The sequence below is a fragment of the Sus scrofa genome, chromosome 2 (genome assembly GCF_000003025.6).
Source record: "Sus scrofa isolate TJ Tabasco breed Duroc chromosome 2, Sscrofa11.1, whole genome shotgun sequence".
Classification (NCBI taxonomy): domain Eukaryota; kingdom Metazoa; phylum Chordata; class Mammalia; order Artiodactyla; family Suidae; genus Sus; species Sus scrofa.
Genome location: NC_010444.4, coordinates 13,392,579 through 13,415,837, shown reverse-complemented (window position 1 = coordinate 13,415,837; position 23,259 = coordinate 13,392,579). Strand labels below are relative to the sequence as shown.

General features: G+C 49.2%; 1 protein-coding gene and 1 long non-coding RNA gene across 2 annotated transcripts in view; both read right to left on the bottom strand.

Annotated features, from left to right (window-relative positions):
• SLC43A1 (solute carrier family 43 member 1) overlaps positions 1-8,792 on the bottom strand; it is a 29,225-nt gene extending 20,433 nt beyond the window's left edge. Inside the window, 3 exon segments of the mRNA XM_021083036.1 lie at positions 7,164-7,247; positions 7,250-7,329; positions 8,623-8,792. Coding sequence (XP_020938695.1) covers positions 7,164-7,247; positions 7,250-7,316 — 151 coding nt within the window. The 5' untranslated portion in view covers positions 7,317-7,329; positions 8,623-8,792.
• Positions 19,597-22,613, bottom strand: TIMM10. Its single transcript, XR_002341482.1, has 3 exons — positions 22,474-22,613; positions 21,936-22,051; positions 19,597-20,064 (listed from the first exon to the last, which is right to left on the bottom strand). It is a non-coding gene; the product is annotated as a translocase of inner mitochondrial membrane 10 (long non-coding RNA).

The window sequence follows — 23,259 nt, the reverse complement described above, 5'->3', positions numbered from 1 at the left end:
ATTTTCACGACCCTAAAAAGTGAATGTAATGACCCCCATTTTATAGACAATGAAGCTCTGAGACACAAAGCAATTATGGCCACACAACTTCTTTTTTTTCTTTCTTTCTATTTATGGCCACACCTGCAGTATGTGGAAGTTTCTGAACATACTGCAGTCCGATTCTTAACCCACTGCGCCCAGCACCAACTCCTGAGGCTCTTTTCTTTTTCAAGTGGATTGATTTAAAAGGAATTATTGGGAGTTCCTGTTGTGGCTCAGCAGTCAAGAACTCAACTAGTATCCATGAGGATGCAGGTTGGATCCCTGGCTTCACTCAGTGGGGTTAAGGTTCCGGCTCTGCCTTGAGCTATGGTGTAGGTCATAGACTTCCATACACCACAGGTTCGGCCTTATAAAGCAAAAAAAAAAAAAAAAAAAAATAAAAGAGGAAGTAAAGGAAGTATTAAGTAAATAATGGTACCCACGTCACACAGAAATGAGAAAATCATGACAGTGAACTACAGATGACTAGGTCTGGGAAACAAGGTTCATAGTCAAATATTCCTTGTGCCCAATTCTGGCACCACTAGCTGGGGCACATTCACACTGCTCACAAAATGATCCCATCTGCTTTTTCTCTCAGGTCTGTGAGTCCTTCCTCATGGCTCCTCCTCTCTCCCCATCCCTACCCCCTGCTTCACTCTCCTGAGGCTGACACAAACCACATTCACCAAAACACCTGTAGGACTGGGCCCTGGCTGGCTGTCTTGTCTGTGGCAGGATTCCCCCAGGAGAACTCTAAGCTCAAGTTTTCCCAGAAAAGTTCTGGGGTCAGATCTGGGTTTGAATACCCACTCTGCTCCTTATTTATTAGCTGCGTGACCTTGGATAAATTACTTAGCATCTCTGAACTTCAGCTTTCTCTTCTCTATAAACAGATTTGTGGAGTTTCCTTGTGGGCGGCAGGTTTAGGACCTGGGCCTTGTCACTGAAATGGCTCAGGTCACTGCTGTGGAGCAGATGTGATCCCTGGTCTGGGAATGTCCATATGCCACAGGGGCAGAAAGAAAGAAGAGAGGGAGAGAGAGAGAGAGAGAAAGGAAGGAAGGAAGGAAGGAAGGGAGAAAAAGAAAGAAAGAAAATAAAAAAAGAAAGAAAGAAAGAAAGAAAGAAAGAAAGAAAGAAAGAAAGAAAGAAAGAAAGAAAGAAAGAAAGAAAGGAAGGAAGGAAGGAAGGAAGGAAGGAAGGAAGAAAGAAAAGAGGGAGGGAGGGAAGGAAGGGAAAAGAAAAGATAAGACAAGATGAGAAAGAAGCGCAGGGTGTGGCTCAGCAGGTTATGAACCTGACTGGTATCCAAGACAATGTGGGTTCAATCCGCAGCCTCACTCAGTTGGTTAAGGATCCAGAGTTGCTGTGAGCTGCGGTGTAGGCTGTCAGCAACAGCTCTGATTCAGCCCCTAGCCTGGGAATTTCCATATGCTGCAGGTGCAGCCCTAAAAGACAGACAGGAAGGAAGGAAGGAAGGAAGGAAGGAAGGAGGAAAGAAAGAAAGAGAAAGAAAGAAGGAAAGAAAGGAAGGAAGGAGGAAAGGAGAGAAGTGCAGATCCAGGGAGGATAAGGTCCCATTTTATATTCATGGTAACAGAAATATTAAGAATGCTAAGTAACTGGCTCAGATCCGCAGGCAGCACACAGCAGAGTGGGAAGCCATGCTGCCTACCTCTTCCTACACAGGACTGGAATGCAGATTCCTGGTTGGGACCCTGTAGTGCGTGTGCTTGGGTTTCTGCAGAGATGTGGGTTTCATCCCGAGCCAGGCACAGTGGGTTAAAGGATCTGGCATTGCCACAGCTGTGATGCAGGTTGCAGCTGCAGCTCAGATTCAGTCCCTAGCCTGGGAACTTCCATATGTCTGGGGTGTGGCCAAAAAAAAAAAAGCAGAAAATAGGTGCTTTTAACAGGGCAGCACGACTAACACAGATCAGAGTAGAACAGCCCCAGTCAGGCTGATTTCTAGAGGCTGAAGTTCCTTGAATGAAAAAGACAGGTTGTACCTTGTTTTTGAAGAGTGGACCAATAATTCTGAGAAAAGAGGGGGAGGGTTCACTTTGCCAAACCACCAGGCTCCAACATGCCCTCAGTTCTGGGCAAATGAAAACACCAGGTGGATACTTCACACTACTTACAAAAATTAACTCCAAATGGATCAAAGATCTAAATGGAATTCTCAGAAGAAAACAGACATAAATCTTTGCAATCTTAGATGAGGCAAAGGTTTCTTAAACATGACACCAAAACACAAATGGCAAAAGAAAACACAGACTGGACTTCATCAATACTAAAAACTTTTGAAGGTCCCACTTTGGCACTTCGGGATCAGCAGTGTCCTTGGAACGCAAGGATGCAGGTTTGATCCCTTGCCCGGTACAGTGGGTTAAGGATCCTGAGTTGCCGCTACAGCATAGGCCACAACTGTGGCTCTGATCTGACCCCTGGCTCAGGAGTTCCATATGCTAGGGACAGCCACCCCCCCCCAAAAAAGACTTAAAAATAAGTTTGTGGTTCTGATGGGGAAAACAAATGTACAGTTACCGAACGGGAAGGGGGGATAAATTAGGAGTTTGGAACTGGCAGATACAAGCTACTTTAAATGAACAACAAGGTCCTACTGTATAGCACAGGGAACCATATTTAAAATCTCTTTTTTTTGCCTTTTCTAGGGCCGCTCCCACAGCATATGGAGGTTCCCAGGCTAGGGGTCCAATCGGAGTTGTAGCCACCGGCCTACGCCACAGCCACAGCACGCGGGATCTGAGCTGCGTCTGCAACCTACACCACAGCTCACGGCAACACCGGATCCTTAACCCGCTGAGCGAGGCCAGGGATTGAAACCGCAACATCATGGTTCCTAGTCGGATTCGTTAACCACTGCGCCATGACGGGAACTCCTTTTTTTGCTTTTTAGGACCATACTTGTGGCATATGGAGGTTCCCAGGCTAAGGGCTGAATCAGAGCTGCAGCTGCTGATCTTTGCCACAGACACAGCCAGGATCCAAACCATGTCTGCTCACGACAATGCTGGATCCTTAACCCACTGAGCACGGCCAGGGATCGAACCCACATCCTCTTGGATACTAGTCGGCTATTTCCTGCTGAGCCACAGTGGGAACTCCCATATTCAAAATCTTGAAATAAACCATAATGGAAAAGAATACAAAAAAGAGAAGTTCCCACTGCGGCACAGTGGGTTAAGAATCTGACGCAGTGGCTTGGGTCACTGTGGAGGTACAGGTTCAACTCTTGGCCCAGCACAGTGAGTTAAAGGATCTTGCACTGCCATAGCTATGGCATGGGTTGTTGCAGCTGTGGCTCAGATTCGATCCCTGGCCTGGGAACTTCCATATGCCTTGGGTTCGGCCATTACAAAAAAAAAAAAAAAAAGAATACAAAAAAGAATATATATATATTATATACACACATATATAACTAAATCATTTTGCTGTAAACCGAAACACAACATTGTAAATAAGGTGTACTTCAATTTTAAAAAATAGTAAAAATAGGAGTTCCCGTCATGGCTCAGTGGTTAACAAATCCAACTAGGAACCATGAGGTTGCGGGTTCGAGCCCTGGCCTCATTCAGTGAATTAAGGATCTGGCATTGCTGTGAGCTGTGGTGTCGGTCACAGACGTGGCTCGATCCTGAGTTGCTGTGGCTCTGGTGTAGGCCGGCGGCTACAGCTCCGATTGGACCCCCAGCCTGGGAACCTCCATATGCCGAGGGTATGGCCCTAGAAAAGACAAAAAGGCAAAAAAAAAAAAAAAAAAAAAGTAAAAATAACCAAAAAACCAAATTTTGTGTTCCAAAGGACACCATGAAGAATGTGAAAAGACAAACCACAGTGGGAGAAAAAATGCAAATCATGTATCTAATAAGGGACTTATATCTACAATACAAGGAACTCTTACAACTCAATAAAAATGATTCAATTTTAAAAGGAGCCAAGGATCTGGATAGATATTTCTCCAAAGAAAATACACCAATGGCCAGTAAGCACATGAAAAAATACCCACCATCATTAGCCACTAGGAAATGCAAATCAAAACTACAAAAAGATAACACTTTATGTCCCTAAAAATGACTATAAGAGATGAATAATAAGAGATGTTGTCCAGGATGTGGAGAAATTGGAACCCTCAAACACTGCTGGAGGGAATGTAAAATGGCCTAGCCACATGGGAAAAGTCGAACAGTTCCTCAAAATGTTAAACTCAGGAGTTCCCGTCGTGGCGCAGTGGTTAACGAATCCGACTAGGAACCATGAGGTTGCGGGTTCAATCCCTGACCTTGCTCAGTGGGTTAACGATCCGGTGTTGCCGTGAGCTGTGGTGTAGGTTGCAGACGTGGCTCGGATCCCGAGTTGCTGTGGCTCTGGCATAGGCCGGTGGCTACAGCTCCGATTCGACCCCTAGCCTGGGAACCTCCATATGCCGCGGGAGCGGCCCAAGAAATAGCAACAACAACAAAAGACAAAAAGACAAAAAAAAAAAAAAAATGTTAAACTCAGATTTACCCTTTGGCTGAGCAATTCCATACGGAAGGAAAGCATATGTCCACACAGAAATTGTATGTCTGTTCACAGAAGCCTTACTCATAATACCCAAAAAGTGGAAACAACCCAAACATCCATCAACTGTTGAATGAAATAAAATGTGGGGTGTTCCCACTGTGGCTCAGCAGGTTATGAACCCAACATAGTATCCATCCATGAGGATGCAGGTTCGATCCCTGGCCTTGCTCAGTGGGTTAAGGATCCGGCATTGCTGTGAGCTTCGGTGTGGGTGGCAGACAGGCTCAGATCTGGGATTGCTGTGGCTCTGGGGTAGGCTGGTAAATGCATCTCCAATTTGACCCCTAGCCTGGGAATTTCCATATGCTGCAGGTGCACCCTAAAAAGACAAAAAAATAAAAATAAATAAATAAAATGTAGTAACAAAGGACTTGGAAAGAAACCAAGTCATAATATACTTACCAACATGAATGAACCTTGAAAACATAAATGAAAAAAAGCCAGGAGTTCCCGTCATGGCTCAATGGTTAAAGAATCTGACTAGCATCCATGAGGACGAAGATTCGATCCCTGGCCTTGCTCAATGGGTTAAGGATCCAGTGTTGCTGTGAGCGCTGGTGTAGGCCAGTGGCTATAGATCCAATTGGACCCCTAGCCTGGGAATCTCTGTATGCCGTGGGTGCGCCCCCCCCAAAAAAAAGCCAGTCACAAAAGATTACCTATTATAAGATGACATGTATATGAAATGTTCAGAATAGGCAAATCTATTTTTGTCATAGGAAAACCTATAAGAGAAAGTAGCAGAGTGGTTGCCTACTGCTTGGGGCAGAAGAAGAGGTGGGGGGAGTGAACGGGCATCACTAGTGGGTCCAGGGTGACTTTAGTGGGTAAAGAAAATGTTCTAAAATTGGTTGTGGTTATGGTGGCACAACTCTGAATTAACTAAAAGCCATCAACTTGTATACTTTATTTTTTTTTAAATCTTGGCAGAGTTCCCATCGTGGCACAGTGGAAACTAATCCGAATAGGAACCATGAGGTTATGGGTTCGATCCCTGGCCTCGCTCAGTGGGTTAAAGATCCAGCATTCCCGTGAGCTGTGGTGTAGGTCGCAGACGTGGCTTTCATCCCGCGCTGCTGTGGCTGTGGCATAGGCCAGCAGCTGTAGCTCCAATTGGACCCCTAGCCTGGGAACCTCCATATACTTCAAGAGTGGCCCTAAAAAGCTGAAAAGAAAAAAAAAAACAAAAAACAAAAAACAAAACTTGGCTGCACTCAGCATATGGAAGTTCCTGGACCAGGGATTGAACCCAGGCCACAGCAGCGATCTGAGCCACTGGATTTTTTAACCACTACAGCACCAGGGAACTCCAACTTTATTTATTTACTTGGGCCACACCCAGGCATATGGAAGTTCCCGGGCCAGGGATCGAATCCAAGCTACAGCTGTGACAATGCAGCCCCAGTGATTGAAGCTCAATGTTTTAAGGAACTTGTCAATGTCACCCAGATGATAAAAAGTGGTGGAAGCTGGGATTCTAACCCAAGCTGGCCTTCCTCCAAAGCCTGTTCCACAGCAAGAAGACTGGAGGAAGAGGATGAGGAGGGAGAGGAAGGGCCAGACTCCACATCCATCTAGCTCCTTGGGCTGAGCTTGTCAGCCCAGCTCCCTCCTTCCCAGAAAAGAAAGACGGCATTCACAGCACCAGAGCCTCAAGTCCCAGACACCAAGAGGGGTGCCTCCCTGCCTCCAGGCACCTGCAGGCTGGGAAGCAGTCACTGCTCCCAAGGATTGTTGGAATTCCCACTCCTGCATTTGGGGCCCCTCTTTCAAAGCCAAGGAGACCAAAACGGAAAATGAGGCACAAGTCAGGGCCTAGAGGAAATGAGCTATTAACTTTGTACAAATGGTAACTTGAAGACCCGGGGGCTCAAATGGCTTGAAAAAGGAGGTGCCTCTCCTTCTCTTTACCTCCTTGTTGGCTCTCCTTTGCCTCCTTCAGCCTTCACGCAGCCCTAGTAAGAAAGCCCTCACCAGCTAACTGCTGCCACCTTTTTTTTTTTTTTTGGTCTTTTTGCCTTTTCTAGGGCCGCTCCGGAGGCATATGGAGGTTCCCAGGCTAGGGGTCTAATCAGAGCTGTAGCCGCTGGCCTACGCCAGAGCCGCAGCAACGCGTCTGCGACCTATACCACAGCTCGCAGCAACACTGGATCCTTAACCCACTGAGCAAGGCCAGGGATCAAACCGGAAACCTCATGTCCTAGTCAGATTTGTTAACCACTGGGCCACAACGGGAACTCCTAACTGCTGCGCTTCTAGGAATTTCCACCTTGCTCTAGACCTGAGGCTGCCAAAGGCTTAGAACCCCAGGGGCCACTCCCAGGATCTGGAGGACATTAGTGAAGACTGGGTTAGATGAATATGGTCGAATGGGCCTTTCTCTAGAGGAAGTTTGAAGAGGTCAAGAAGTGGGGCTGTCCAACCCTCTGGCAAGAGCTCCCTCTTAAGCAGCCCTGGTTTCTGTCCACTTGGCCACCTGTCTTGGCAAGTGTCCACCTTCCCCCCTCTGCTGCCGTTCCCAGGCCTCACTGGCCCCTTCTTGGGCATACCTGGGCACAAGCTGGAATAGAAGCCCTCGTTCTTGAGCATGATCAGCAGGGAGCTCCAGCCCAGGAGCACCGCAGAGAAGAAGAGTTCTCCAGCACCGCGGTGCCTGCCATCCACCAGCGCCTCCTGAACGCCACCTGCAGCGTGGGGGCCATGCTGGCCGAAAGGCTGCACAGCAACAGAGCACTTAGCGAAGAGCGCGGACGACCCAGAGACTCGTCCTGCATCATGGTGGCTCCTGAGTCCCCTGGTGCCGGCCGGGAAAGGGGGCCTTCAAGGAGGCCATATAGAGCCCGGGGCTTCCCAGCGGGTGCCGCCCAGGTGGCTCTGGGCGGACCGGCAGTGCTAGGGGCGCACCTGACGCTGGGCTCCTGCCGTGTGTCACTATCAGAGACAGGGAAGGTCCTGTCCGTGCGCAACAGCTTCTTGGCGCGCGGCCGGGCTTTTCCATCCAGGCCAAGACACGCAGAGCCGGGCTCCCAGAGTCTAAAGCCGCACTTCCCCAGGCCCCTAAAGGTCCGCAAGGGGCAGAGCGTGCTCTGAAGCCCCTGCTGGCCAGTATCCGGCCTCCCTCCCCAGAAGAACCCCCTGAAGCAAGCAGGAGGGGGAAGGGGAAGTCTGATATTAGCACAAGACCCCCCCCCCTTCCTGTCACCCCTATAAGATCACTCCTCTCTTCTGGGGCTAGACTTCAGCAAGCCCTCCCCCTTTCCGCACTAGGCAACTCAACTCTACAGTTTTTCGGACCCAGCCAGCAGCTGCCACGTGGAAGGAGACCCAAGCAGCCCTGCAGCGTCCCCGGCGCCACCCACTCACTCCTCGGGGCACGGGGCACCACGCTGCGGGCCTGGGAGCCAGCTCGCCTTCTCCAGCCCTGGGAGGGGGCTCGAGCTCCCGCAGGAAGTCCGGCGGCCGCTGACTTTATAAGGACAGCGGCGGCGGAGGGGCTGGCGGACGGGCTGGCGGATGGCTGCATTTACCAGAGGGAGAGAAGGCGCCCGAGTTCCCCCAGCCTCGGCCACGGCCCCCACCGCGGGAGGAGACTGGATGCGGGCGGCGCGGGGGCGGAGAGCAGCTACGGGGGCGAGACCGAGAAAAGCAGAGACCAGAGGGGCAGGACGAGCAGGAGCTGGCGAGAGAGAGCGGAGGAAAGCACGAGGGCCTCGGTACTCTCATCTGTGAAATGGAGCTTTGCATTGGGGAGTTCCCGCGGGTCCTTTCAAACTCCAAGAGCATGGCTCTAAACCGAGGAAGTGCAGCGAGGAGGCGGGGAAGAAGGGGGGAGTCGGAGGGGCCAAACTACAGGGGAGGAAGGGACGCGCTTGGAGTGGCAGGACCCGCCGGCTCAGGTAACGGGTTTTTCTTGGGGAGCCTGGGAGAGTCGGTGAGAACCGGCCCGGTGGCTCTCAGCGGACGCGCAGCCGGGGACACCCCCCACCCCCAGCCACACCTCCTGCTCACCTCCGATTCGGGGCAAATGAGCCTCCTGCAGCCGCGGACCCCTGGGGAGCGCAGCGCCTGTGCGGCGGCGAGTGCACACTCTTGGCAGCCTGTGTCGGGCTGCCGGAGGTCGGAACCGCACCGGCGCACCGGGCTTCTCTGCGCGTCGGGTCTGGGCGGCCTCGGAGATTCAGCCCGACAGCCTAGGGTTCTCACCTCCTCTGCCCCGTTGGAAGAAGGTGGCGACTGAGAACCCTCCAGGTGCCACCAATCCGCGAAACAAGGCTAGGAAGAAATACATCGACGGAGTTAATAGCTGTATTTACACCCATCCGGGGCTGCGCCCCGAGGTAGGGGCGGGGGCTCTCCCCTAACCCTCCCCCTAGGTCGAGTTTCACGCGCACGTGACTCGCCGTCCGGTCCCCAGATACCCTCCCAGGCACACTCCCCTGCACCTAAAGTTTCTGCCCGATCTCCTTCCCGCTACCCTCTCCCTGCCCCCTAGGCTAATCAGGGCAGCGCCCTATGTATCCTTGGTCAAAACAAAGAACAAGTCCTTGGCTGGATCATACTGACCGCGATGCAGGGCAGGCTTGGGTGGGGTTTTGATCTGTGCAGCTGGGAGTAGTGTTTTCTGAGAGGCAGGATGACACGGGTGTCTTCGTAGAATTAGTCAGAGGTCTGACTGTTGGTCTGAGTGTTGGGTTACCTTAGGCAAATTGCTTAACCTCTCTGAGCCTGTTTCCTCCTGTAAGCTCTCATAACAATAGTACCTACCTTACAATAGTACCTACAATGGTACCGCAGAGAGGTGGGGGCTGGAATTGGAAGTTTTGAGGCAGGTAAAATGCTCATCACAGCTCTTGGCACAAAGTAAGCATAATAAAGGTTCACAGGCATTGTTACTGCAGTCATTATTATTATTTTAGAAAATGCGGTGTTGCTATGCTTGCAGACACTTACTAATTCTGGATAAATCTCTCAACCTCCCTGAACCTCAGTTTCCTCATCCGTAAAATAGAGGGGAAGGTGTCACTGCTCGAACTGTGGTGTGGATTAATGAGGACAGAGGCAACTCAACACAGATGGGAGTTTAGGACAGAGTGTTGAGAGTGACATTGGTGATACTCACCAAGTTCTGTGGGCATGTGAGCAAACACTCAGGGGAGTTCCAGACCCCAGACGAGAGGGCATCTCTGGAGAGCTGAGCTACCTATAGCCATGAGAGGAACTGAGTGGCTACTGCATATGCCAGGCACTTTCCAAGCAAAAATCATCATTAAATCCTCAGGACATTACAGGCTCATTTCAACTTCACAGCTCTTCACAGAGGGAAAGACTGGAGGCTGGCATCTGGAAAATAGTGGGCAGAAGCAGGATGTAAAGCCAGGTCTGGTTGGCTGGCTTTTTTTAATGGCCCTCTCCATTCCTCCAGGTCAGGAGGAAACAGCAAGAGCGAAGGCTCAGCTGCGGAAAAGGCACAGGGAGTTCTCTCTGGCAGGAGTACAGTATGAGGCTCTGATGGTTTCACTTCTCAGAATTCATTACTGGCTCCCAGAACTTCCAGATCAAGGTCAAACTCCTTAGCTTTGCACAAGGGGCACTAGCATAAGAACCCCATGACCCAAGGCGATCATAGATGGATCCCTTTGAAAATGCAACAAAATATTAGGGAGTCCACTCCCTGTGAACGTGAACACATCCTTATACTTAAATTCAAATTCCAGGGGTTTTGTGCGCCCCCTCCAGCTGTAGGGCCTTCCCTCCCTTATCTCCAATCCACATTTCCACATTTTCACCTCGTGAGCTGTCAGCTCCACGAGGGCCAGGGTCTGGTCTGCTGTGTTCACAGCTGGATCTCCAGCACCTAAAACAGCACCTGGCCCCTAAGAGGCACTCAGTACACACCTGTGGAATGAAGTGTGAAGCCAGCTGTTTGTACACCTCCTTGCCTTTGCATCTTGCCTTGTCTCCTCGTGGGAATGACAGAGTCCCATTTTCATTTTATTTATTTAGTCTTAGGGCACTAGCGCATATAGTTCCAGCTATCTAATCGAGCTGTGCCGGCCATGCCAGAGCCACAGCAACGCCAGATCCTTAAACCACTGAGCAAGGCCAGGGATCAAACCTGCAACCTCATGGTTCCTAGTTGGATTTGTTACCGCTGCGCCACGACAGGAACTCCTCCATCTTCATTTTATATGCACTCATCTTCCACAACTCATCTCAAGTTTCACCTCCTTCTGGAAGCTCTGATCTCTTAGGCTGGGTTAGGGGCTCTGTCTGTGAATTCCCTGCAAAAGCTATGCTATTTTGAAATAAAGCCCTCATACTGCTCTAGAATCAGCAGTTTCATTGCCTGCTCCCTCGCCATGAGCTATAAATCTCTGGAGGGCAGGAACCGTGGGAACTACATTGCACATGAATTATTTGCTTGCTGCCCATCCAGGACGTGGCACGTAACAGCCTATGGTAAACATTTGTGGAATGAGTGGAAGGACATAGTGGGGAAGGGAGCTGGAAACGTAGGCTGGGGTCAGTTTGGAATGACCGCTGCTAGACTAAGGACTTCCCATATTATGAGATGGGTGATGGGAACTCCTGGATTTTGCGGTTTTGCTCTCTTTTGGTTTAGATTGTTGTTTATTATTTATTTAGTTTTGTCTTCTTAGGGCCCCACCCATGGCACATGGATGTTCCCAGTCTAGGGGTCCAGTCAGAGCTGTAGCCACTGACCTATGCCACAGCCACAGCAATGCCAGATCCAAGCCAGGTCTGCAACTTACACCACAGCTCGGGGCAACACCAGATCCTTAACCAATTGAGCGAGGCCAGGGTTTGAACCTGCGTGTAGGTCGCAGACGCAGCTAGACCGAAGGTCAGGGAGGAGTCCTTAAAAATGCTGTTTGCCCGTGATAGAACGTGATAGAAGATAATATGAGAAAAAGAGCATATATATATAGATGTATGACTGGGTCACTTTGCTGTACAGCAGGAACTGACAGAATGTAAATCGACTCTACTTTAATTTAAAATATTTTTTAAAGATACTGTTTGCACCAAGATCTGAAGCTATGAGACTTTCCATGCCCAAATCAGTACAGTTTATCAGCCCCCAAGAGGAGGACACAGCATGGAGAGGACCTACAGCAGAAGAATGCCTGGGAGCTGAAGGAGAGGCAGAGTCATAAAAAAAAGTACAAAGCATGAGGGGGACTGAGATATGACGTTGCAGCTGGAAAAGTAGATACAGGTCAGCTTTACTGAATCTTCTAAGATAATAAGACGCACTCAGGATTTCAGGTTGTGGCTCAGTGGTAACAAACCTGACTAGTATCCATGAGGATGGGGGTTCGATCCCTGGCCTTGCTCAGTGGGTTAAGGATCCAGCTGTGGTGTAGGTCACAGATGCAGCTCAGATGCGGCGTTGCTGTGAGCTGTGGTGTAGACCAGCAGCTGTAGCTCCATTTGACCTCCAACCTGGGAACTTCCATATGCCATGGGTGTGGCCCTTAAAAAGCAAAAATAAAAACAATCATAATAATAAAAAGAAGTGCAAAATAATAATAATGATAAATGTCAGAAAATGACCTTCCTCCTCCCTAACTCGATCTTCCTCCATCACTGCCTGTGTCAGTAAAAGCACAGCCTTGTATGCTGTTGCCTAAAGCCCAACTGGAGTTATCCAGACTCTGCTCCCAGCTTCACCTTCCACATCCGACCTACCAGCCAGCCTATGGTTTCCACCTTTTTTTTTTTTTTTCCTTTTTCCTTTTGTCCTTTTAGGGTTGCACCCATGGCATATGGAGGTTCCCAGGCTAGGGGTCTAATCGGAGCTGTAGCCGCTGGCCTACACCACAGCCACAGCAATGCGGGATCCGAGCTGCGTCTGAGACCTACACCATAGCACACGGCAATGCCAGATCCTTAACCCACTGATTGAGGCCAGGGATTGAACCCACAACCTCATGGTTCCTAGTCGGATTCATTAACCACTGAGCCACGACGGGAACTCCTGGTTCCCACCTTTAAAGACTTCTCCTCTCCACCCCCTGCTGGCCCCAAGCCTAGGTCACCCCAGTTCCTTCGTGGATTTCTGTGACCATTTCAACCTGGCCTTCCCAATTCCACTCGTGCCCATGAGTCCACCTTCCAGTTAGAATGATCTACTGGAAACACAGCTTCAAGAAGGCCACTCCCGTGGAAGTTTCCCATGACTGTTTGGCGAATGTACAGACTCCCAACAATGTCTCTTGGGGTGCACCCGGCTTCCCAGCCTCCCCCTGCTGCCTCCACCTCCCTTCTGGCGGCTCTCCTATGATCTATGGTGCCCTGATCTCACCCATTAACATCCCATGTTCCCCCACCTGGGCCTGGAACATTCCCTTGCCCTGGACCATCTAACTGATCCTTAAGATTCTGACTTAACGGTCACTTTGTAGAGGAAGGCTCCTTGCCTGACAATAAATCCCGTTGGTATCCCTGGCTTGGGAACTTCCACATGGCGGAAAAAAGAAAAAAGAAAAAAAGCCTTGGATAAGCAATGAGATCCTGCTGTACAGTACAGGGAACTATATCCAGTCTCTTGGGCTAGTACCATGATGGAAGATGAGATGAGAAGAACAATGTATATATATATATATATATATATATATATATATGTATGACTGGATTATTTTGCTATACAGCAGAAATTGGCACAGTATCTTAAATCAACTATATTTTAATAAAAAAATAAGTCCCATTACTATATGACTTACATAATATTGAAATCTCCCTCTGACAAAACTCATCATAACGTGTCTGATTCCCTTGATGGCCCATATGGGCCAGAGGGCAGGGACCTGAGCCCACCCTCCTCCCCACTATCCTCCCACCACTTAACACAGAAACCACCACTCGCCACGCCCCTGGCCTGGCAAATACCTACTCATCCTTCAAATCTTACTCACCTGTATCACATCCAGGGGGACAGGCTTCTCTGAGCACCCAGGCTTGGTGGCACATCCCCTTACACAGCCCCGCAGCTCCCTGGACATCTCTGGTGGCACTTATCACAAATTACATGACTGATTTTTTTTTTTTTTGCCACACCCTAGGCATGTGGAAATCTCTGAGCTGGGGATGGATCCAGTACCACCACAGTGACAATGCTGGATCCTTAACCCTCTGAGCCACCAGGGAACTCCTAAAAGTGACTGATTTTAATATCTGTCTCCCCACCCTTTGATTTTTTGTCTTCTTTATTTTTGCTCCAGCATTTAAAACAATGCTCATCACAAGACACCCCTCAGTTCAGCCCACAAGAATTCTTATGAATATCCATAACATTGCATGTGAAATTCTATGTGCACGTACAATTTCCTGAAGAACCAGTCCGTGGCTTTTGTTGGAGTTTCAAAGGGGTCTAAGACCTGAAAGGTTAAGAACCAACTTCCAGGAACTGAAGGAGCTGTCTTTGCTTCAAAACAGCACTGCCAACCCAGACTTCTATACCATGGCCCTAGAATACAAGTTCCAAGAGGGCAAGCATCTTTACCTATTTTGTTCATTGGTGTATCCCAAGTGCCTGGAATGGTGCCTGGCCCCTTCCAGGTGTAGCTGTAGAATGACCAAATATAGCCCCCAACAACTGTAACAGTTGTGAGAACTGTCTGTGTAGTGGTTAACTATGGCTGCATACAAATTACCCTCCTGGAGTTCCCATCGTGGCTCAGCGGTTAACAAACCCAACTAGCATCCATGAGGAGGCGGGTTCGATCCCTGGCCTTGCTCAGTGGGTTAAGGACCTGGCATTGCTGTGAGCTGTGGTATAGGTTGCAGACACGGCTCGGATCTTATGTTGCTGTGGCTCTGGCATAGGCCGGCAGCTATAGCTCTGATTTGACCCCTAACCTGGGAACCTCCATATACCGCATGGATGTGGCCCTAAAGAGACAAAAAGACACAGACAAAAAACAAATTACCCCCTAAATGGGAGTTCCCATTGTGGCTCAGTGGTAACGAATCCCACCTGTATCCATGAGGACCCACACTTGATCCCTGGCCTTGCTCAGTGTTACGGATCCGGTGTTGCCGTGAGCTATGGTGTAGGTTGCATGGATCTGGCACTGCTGTGGCTGTTGCGTTGGCCCAGCAGCTGTAGCTCCGATTCAGCCCCTAGCCTGGGAACTTCCATATGCCGCATAGTGGCCCTAAAAAGCAAAAAAAAAAAAAAAAAATCACCCCCAAATGTAATGGCTTAAAGCAACACTTACTAGAGTTCCCTGGTGGCATAGTGGTTAAGGACATGGCACTGTCACTGCCATGGCATGGGTTTCATCACTGGCCCAGGAACTTCTGCATGCCATAGACTCTGCCAAAACAAAAAAAACAAAAACAAAAGCAAAATTTTTTTTTTCCTTTTTAGGGCCACACTGGTGGCATATGGAGGTTCCCAGGCTAGGGATCGAATGAGCTACAGCTGCTGGCCTATGCCACAGCCACAGCAGTGCAGGATCCAAGCTGCAACTGAGACCTACACCACAGCGCACAGCAACACTGGATCCTTAACCTACTGAGCGAGACCAGGGATCAAACTTGCAACCTCATGGTTGCTAGTCAGATTTGTTTCCACTGCGCCACAATGAGAACTCCCCAAAACATTTATGATCTCAGTTCCTCTAAGCTGGGAATCGGGGTAGAGCTTGGTTGGGTCCTCTGCTTCAGGGTCTCTCACAAGGCCGCAAAGTGTCAGCCAGGACTGCAGTCATCTGAAAGCTCAACTGGAGAAGGTCTGCTTCCAAGCTCAGTCATGTGGTTGCTGGCGGGATTCAGTTCCTCCCTAACCGTGGGCTGGAGGCTACCCGCAATTCCCCACCATGGAGGCCTCTTCATAGTGCAGCTCACAGCACGGAAGCTTGCTTCATCGGAGTTTGCAAGAGAGACAGAGTCAGAGAGATACTAACAAGAGGGCCAATACATCTTTTGTACCGCAGCCCTGCAAGTGGCACTCCACCACCCTTGCTGTGTTCATTAGCAGCGAGTCTCTAGGTTTAGAGCACCATCAAGGGAAGGGGATTATACTCGGAATGAACAGGAATGAACAGCAGCAGGCAGGAGCATCAGGGGCATCTGAGAGGCTGCCCACTCCAAGACATTTACAACGTGTTTTCGCACATGGCATCCAGCTCATCTGAAAACCCAGAGCAGAAAGTGCAGGCCAAATGCCTGCCGGTCACGCAGATGACGAGGAGGGAAGAAACGAGTGGTAGGAGGTGCGGTGGACAGCCAAGCCTCTGCCCATCCTCCAGCAGACTGCTGCCAAGCGGGAATGTAGGCTGACTTGTCAGATCATCATCTAATTTGTCAAAAGAAGGCAAACTACAGATTTTTTTTTTTTCTTTTTGGCCACATCTGTGGTATATTCCTGGGCCAGAGATAGAATCTGAGATGGAGCTTTGACCTACACCATAGCTGCAACCACGCCAGATCCTTAACCCACTGCATTGGGGCAGGGGATTGAACCAGCAACTCCACAGAGACAAGCCAGATCATTAACTCACTGCACCACAGCGGGAACTCCCCAAAGTCCAGATTTTTACAAGACATTTCCTGACTTTTTTTTCTTTTTATGGCCACACCCGCGGCATATGAAAGTTCCTGGGCCTGGGGTCAAATCAGAGCTACAGCTGTTGGCCTGTGCTACAGCCACAGCAAAGCAGGATCCAAGCTGCATCTGTGACCTACACCACGGCTCACAGCAATGCCGATCCTTAACCCACTGATCGAGGGTGGGAATTGAACCCACAGCCTCATGGATACCCAGGTTCGTTACCATTGAGCCACAACAGGAACTCCACATTTCCTGCCTTTTAAAACTGATAATCTAGCAAACACACACCTGAGGATTAAGGTTTTGACTCCTCTACAGCAGTAAAGGCCTAAACTATTCTGCTCTTTATGTGTTTGTTCCATCTCTCCTCTGCCCACCCTGATGCCCCCACACTCATTCACTGAGGGCAGGGACCTGGCTAATTCACTTTGCACACTTTCTGTAGTTCTTTGTGTGTGGCAGGGCAACAATACTGCTAATTAAACACCACTGACAAATACCTCATCAGGGAGTATTCCTTCCCCACCCCATCGACCCTAGAGGAGTGGGTAAAAGCGGACTCTGGTGTCTGAATAAATCAGAATCCTGGTTCTGCCACTTGTTGTCGCATGATCTTCAACAAGTTACTAACTTCTCAGAGTCTCAGCTTTTCACCTATAAAATGAGAATAATAGACCTGCCCCGGAGTTGTTACAAGATTTAACTGAAATAATCTATGTATTAGCACTTATATTAATAATAATACTCTTGTTATTAACTGAAATAATATACTTACATGTAACATAGCAATTATATTAAGATGCAAATTTATTTATTTATTTGTTTGTTTATTTATTTTTAGGGCTGCACTCTTGGCATATGGAAGTTCCCAGGCTAGGGGTCAAATCAGAGCTGTAACTTCTGGCCTACACCACAGCCACAGCAACGCAGGATCTGAGCCTCGTCTGTGACCTACACCACAGCTCACAGCAATGCCAGATCCTTAACCCACTGAACAAGGCCAGGGAACAAACCCAGGTCCTCATGGATGCTGGTTGGGTTCATTACCACTGAGCCACAATGGGAACTCCCTAAGATGCTATTCTTAACTTGCATCATGCCCTTTCCTCACATCTCCCCTGGATTCATTAAGCCATCATCTACCACTATCCACCTGGCTGGAAGCTGAAGGGAGCCTTTAAAATGCAGATCCATCATTTTCACTGCCAGGGTTTATATCCTTCAACAGTTTGCAGATACCCTTCAGGGAAAATCCCAACAGATCTCGCCAGGCTCTTTGGAGCTGCATCTGCCCAGCCCTCAGGTCTCATATCTTACCACTACCTCCCTTCCCACTCAGCAAGCCAGGCACGCCGAAGCTTTGTTTCTCGAATGTGCCACACTTTCTGCCAATTCAAAGCTTTGCAAGTGTTCTCTCTCTCCAGCTGGAACATCTCTCCACTACCACCCCTTCTAGACGTTCCAGCTATGTGCTATCAGAGAATTTTTGATGTCCCTTGCTAAACCTGAGGGTAAGTACAATATCTATTTTCCTCACCACTTTCCTCTTAGCACAACTGCTGCAAAGAATACACAAATACGACACGTTTGTAGAACTGGCTATAGCCGTGCTGGTCCCGTGAGCAGACAGCACCACCTGTTGACCAAAATGGCACTTCAGTACCCAGAAAAGAACCCTAGCTCTCTGTCCACCCCTTAGGTAAAGGGACAATGGTTTTGAAGTTTCCCAAGATCTATCTGGAGTCTCTTTACAGTCAGCGAAAGGGGAAGCGGGCAGCTAACACTGTTGAAAAGTTAATATGGGAGAGCTGGGCACTTTCCTGTGTGCGCTAGCTGTTAACACATTGAAATTTTTACAACCAATAATGAAGTAGATACTTTTTTTTTTTTTGTCTTTTTAGGGCCACACCTGCGGCATATGGAGGTTCCCAGGCTAGGAGTCAAATCAGAGCTACAGCTGCCAGCCTGCACCACAGCCGCAGCAATGCCAGATCCGAGCCGTGTCTGCGACCTACACCCCAGCTCACAGTAATGCTGGATCCTTAACCCACTGAACAAGGCCAGGGACCGAAGAACTGGCAACAACATGGTTCCTAGTCGGATTTGTTTCTGCTGCACCATGACAGGAACTCCTGAAGTGGGTACTTTTATCACTTTATAGATGGGGTGGCTGAGGCACAGAGCAGTTAAAGCCCTCATCCAAGATCATGCGGCCAGAAAATTAGCATTTCACCCTAGGTGATCTGACTTGAACCTAGACTTTTAAGCCTGGAACCCACTGCCTCTACTGTCTCCTTCACTTTCAGCCCAAAGACCTGATGAGGTCTGTCTCAGACACTCCCTCTACTGCGAAGGCACTACTAGCACAGTGGCATTGGCATCAACCAAACTCCTTCTGTACAGAGGCCTATACATTTCAAGAGTTGCACGGTTCTCCAAGGGCATCCCTCAGGACGGGAATTAGATGGGGCCTCTCCTGCACAAAACAGAACATGCAGCAAGCAGCCCTGGCTTCTCTCACTGTGCCACTCCTGCGGCCCCCAGCAACCACCTGAACCCCCATTTCCTAGAAGGACCTTCAGCCTGCTGGGTAGACTAGATTGGGTAGCTTACGAAGAGTGAGGAACACAGTCACTGATTCTGATGCAGGTGACCACCAAATGGCAGTGGGTATCACCTGGTCCCCTCCCTGGATCGCATACATCACACGTGAGGCTGGGTCCCATCACACATGTCAATACTGCCATTTAGAACCAAGCGGTTATGGCTACTTCTTTCTTTTGTCTTTTTAGGGCTGCACCTGCCACATATAGAAGTTCCCAGGCTAGTGGCTGAAGAGGAGCTACAGCTGCTGGCCTACACCACAGCCACAGCCATGCAGAATCTTAGCCTTGTCTGTGACCTACACCACAGCTCATGGTAATGCTGGATCTCCCACCCACTGATCGATGCCAGGGATCAAACCGGCATCCTCGTGGACACTAGTCGGGTTTGTTACCGCTGAACCCCAACAGGAACTCCCACTACTTCTTAAGTTCCATCTACTTTTCACCCTCTCTTCTAAATCATTCCTTTACATCATTTAGGAAAAGGTCTGCACTTAAAGTTTTAAGTTGTTAAATAGAAATAATATATATACTGGACACTTTCTATGGCCCAGTCATTATGCTAAATGATTTACTCATATGAACTCATTTAATTTTCACAATAGCCTTATATTTGTCCCCAGTTTACAGATGTAGAAGTTAACTGCATGTTCAGGGTCACACAGCAAGTGGCTGACGTGGGGTGTAAACTTAAGCCACAGAACCAGCCTATGTTTTTAAACACATCAGACCCCCTCTGCTGGTAGAGTCTGTGACCATTGCTTTTACTCCCAAGTAAAGCGTCAGGCACACTGCTTTGCACACTGCAGGAGTCAACAAACTTGTTTTAATACATAACATATATATGAATATACACACACACACACACGTATACGGTCACATTCCAGTGTGACAAATACCCTTCTTTGACCAGGAAAGAGCTCTATCATACTCCAGGCACCTGGAGACTCTCCAGAAAGAGCATAGGCCCGGCCGTCTTCCCAGATGACACCCAACAGGGGCACGTTTATTAGACAAGTGGGAGGGGGCAGGGTGCACCTTGGGGTGTACTGTCTGGGGCCTCACGCAGGCCCAGAGCTCTGCTGCACCCTCTTCATCAGCTCTTCGTCCTGCATAGATAACTCTGTGAGCTTTTTGCCCATCCGCTCATGGATGTCCAGGTATTTGGAGACGCACCGGTCCAAGCACACAGACTCGCCCTTGGACAGTTCTGCTTCCTTGTAGTGGGGAGGCACGCACTTCCGGTGGCAGGCACTGGTCATTCTAGAAAGAAGGGAGGGCAAGGCTGGGTCAGTAGCATCCCATGGATAAGAGGAACTCTCAACCATTCCTGCTCTGCGACGCTGATTTCACCTCCCAAGGAGGCAGTGTAAATCCCATTCACTCCTCAACCATCTTGGAACGTTCTTGTCGAGCCCATGTTTATAACTGACCAAACAGGAACCCTATGTTGAATACTGGCTAGGGCCAGGTATCATGCTAAGCGCTTGACGTGGATCTGTTAGTAGAGCCTGTGAAAAGCCTATGAGGTAGGCTCAATCGTTATCCACCTTTTTACAGATAAGGAAATTAAGGCACATAAAGCCGGGCTATGAACCCAGGTAGTATGACTTCACAGCCTACATTTAAAAATCATTCTAGGAATTCCCGCCATGGCGCAGTGGTTAATGAATCTGACTAGGAACCATGAGTCGCAGGTTCGATCCCTGGCCTCGCTCAGTGGGTTAAGGATCCGGCGTTGCCATGAGCTGTGATGTAGGTCGCAGACTCAGCTTGGATCCCACATTGCTGTGGCTGTGGTGTAGGCCAGCGGCTACAACTCTGATTTGACCCCTAGCCTGGGAACTTCCATATACCGTGGGAGTGGCCCTAGAAAAGGCAAAAAGACAAAAAAAAAAAATTTTTTAAATAAATAAATTTTAAAAATTATTCTAATATATAGCCTCCAAGATAAAGCAACTAATTAAGAGAGGACACCAGAGAGCTTAAGCCAATAAAAATAGCAAATTTTGGAGTTCCGTTGTGGTGCAGTGGATTAAGGATCCAGCAATGTCACTGAAGCGGCTGGCTGCCAGTGTTGTGGTTCAGGTCCGATCCCTAGCCTGGGAAATTCCACATGCCCTGGACGTGACCAAAAAAAAAAAAATTATCAGATATTTGTTGACTGCTTACTTGCTTGTGTTTGGCTTAGTCCTAAGAGCTTGTCATATATTTTAACATTAAATATTTATAATGTCTTTATGAGAAAGGTATTATTATTAACTCTATTTTATAGGTGGTGAAACCACTGGTCAAACAGTCCAAGTAACTTGGCCAAGGCCATAGAAGTGCTGGTTGGTGAAGCTATGATTTGTTCCCAAATTTGCCAAATGGTTATAGGCACTAGTTAGAAGTCACACTGAGGTACTGGTCTTGACATTGCTATTGACCAGCTGTGGACCCTGAGAAAGTTACTTAATCTCCAGAAGCCTCAATGTTCTCGCTTTAAAACAAGATAAGTAAAATTAATCCAGCAAAGATAAAAAGAGATAATGCACATAAAATGTTCCAACATGTGTCTAAGATGGAGTAAGAGTTTAGAAAATGTTAACTACTTGGAGTTCCCATTATGGCTCAGTAGTAACAAACCCAACCAGTATCCATGAGGATGCGGGTTCAATCCCTGGCCTCAATCGGTGGGTTAAGGATCTGGCATTGCCAGTGAGCTGTGGTGTATGTAGGCTGGCAGCTGCAGCTCCTATTCGACCCCTAGCCTTGTAACTTCCATATGCCACACATGTAGCCCTAAAAATCAAAAAAAGAAAAAGAAAAGAAATGTGACTAGTGGCCTATGTGCTATTTGTCAAAAGGCAAATGCTGAACTATTCCTGGAAACTAACCAGAGCCTGAGATGGACCCTCTCCTCCTGTCCAGCTCCTTCATGGTCAATTCCATCCCAATCTAAATGCCTAGTTCCCTCTAGTGACCCCACACTACATCTGGATTAGCCCTTAACCATGTGGGCCTGGGGTGTGGGGGGGGATGAGTGCTGGGAGGGTAGACCACCGTTTTTCATAAGTCATCCACCTCTGGCTTTGGAAAGGGTGACCTAGGGTCATTCTCTAAAGACAAGGTAGTGCGGACTCGGTCCTTACCTGTTGTACATATCAGCCATCATCTCTACCTCCAGCTCTGCTGCCAGCTGCTGGGCCCTGAGTGGGTCCATTTCAGCCCTGAACGGTCGAGGGGATCTCCTTCTGGCCTCCTAGACCTGGGGACAGACGGCACGGTCAGCACCCAGCCCTCCCATTCGCTTTTCCATACCAGGGGCTGGAGAATGTGGAGGAATCACAGACCATCAGACCAGCAAGGGCCACTGACCTCATACGCTATTTCACAGACGTGGAGGCTGAACCCGCAAAAGGGACACTGCCTTGCCCAAGGTTACAGAGCACGTTAATGGCGGGGCTGTAAATCGACCCTCGGTGCCCTAACGCCCAACTCCTCGAGGTCACCTCTATCCAGAAGGAGATGGGGAAACCGGAACAGAACACTCTAAACCGCTGTCATGAACCTGCGGGGGCCCTAAGAACTGGATCATACGCGGAACTACGGCGCCCGGACCCAGACCAGGCCCTAAACTGAAAAGGCCGCACCATCATCAGGGTCACTTTGAGGTCAGAAGTTGCTCACCACGGCCGGAGGTCTGTCACTGTGCCCCCGGTATCCCCAACTTCGGGTAAACACTGGAAATTCACCGGGTGCCCAGGTAGGGTCAGGCGGAAGCACGTGGGTCCCTTCCGGGGAGGAAATCCCGCCTCTTCCCGATCCGTACTCGCTTCCGGAATGAAGTACCATCTAGGTGGTGCCGGGAAACCTGATACCATAGAGAGGGCCCTGTCTGAAGGCTAAGGCGTCTCCCACATGCTAGAGAGGACTCAAAAATACCATAGAGATTTAGGCCGAACGCAGAGCGCCTGCAACCTGTTAGAATTCAAGTCCCCGGGGGTGTCACCGAGAGGTTTGAGTGTTTTGAGTAGGAGAGGTAGGGTCGCAGAGGTCAGTAACCCTCGCCCCTAACGCCGGAGAGCTGAGTCCAGAGCGCATATCTGACTCGGGGAAGGAAAAAGGGTCGTCCGTCCCCCCCGCCCTGCAAACAGCAGCTCTCAGCTTGTGTTGCACTTAAGGTCACCTGGGACGCTTTAAAAAAATCCTGATGCCCAGGCCTCACTTTCTACCAATTAAATCAGAATCCCTGGAGGTAGGATTCAGATATCAGTAAACTTTATTTATTTATCTATTTATTTTTGTCTTTTCAGGGCCGCACCCGTGTCATATGGAGGTTCCCAGGCTAGGGGTCTAATCGGAGCTGTAGCCGCCAGCCTATGCTGGAGCCACAACAACACGGGATCCCAGGCGACCTACACCACAGCTCAGGGCAAGGCTGGATCCTTAACCCACTGAGCGAGGCCAGGGATC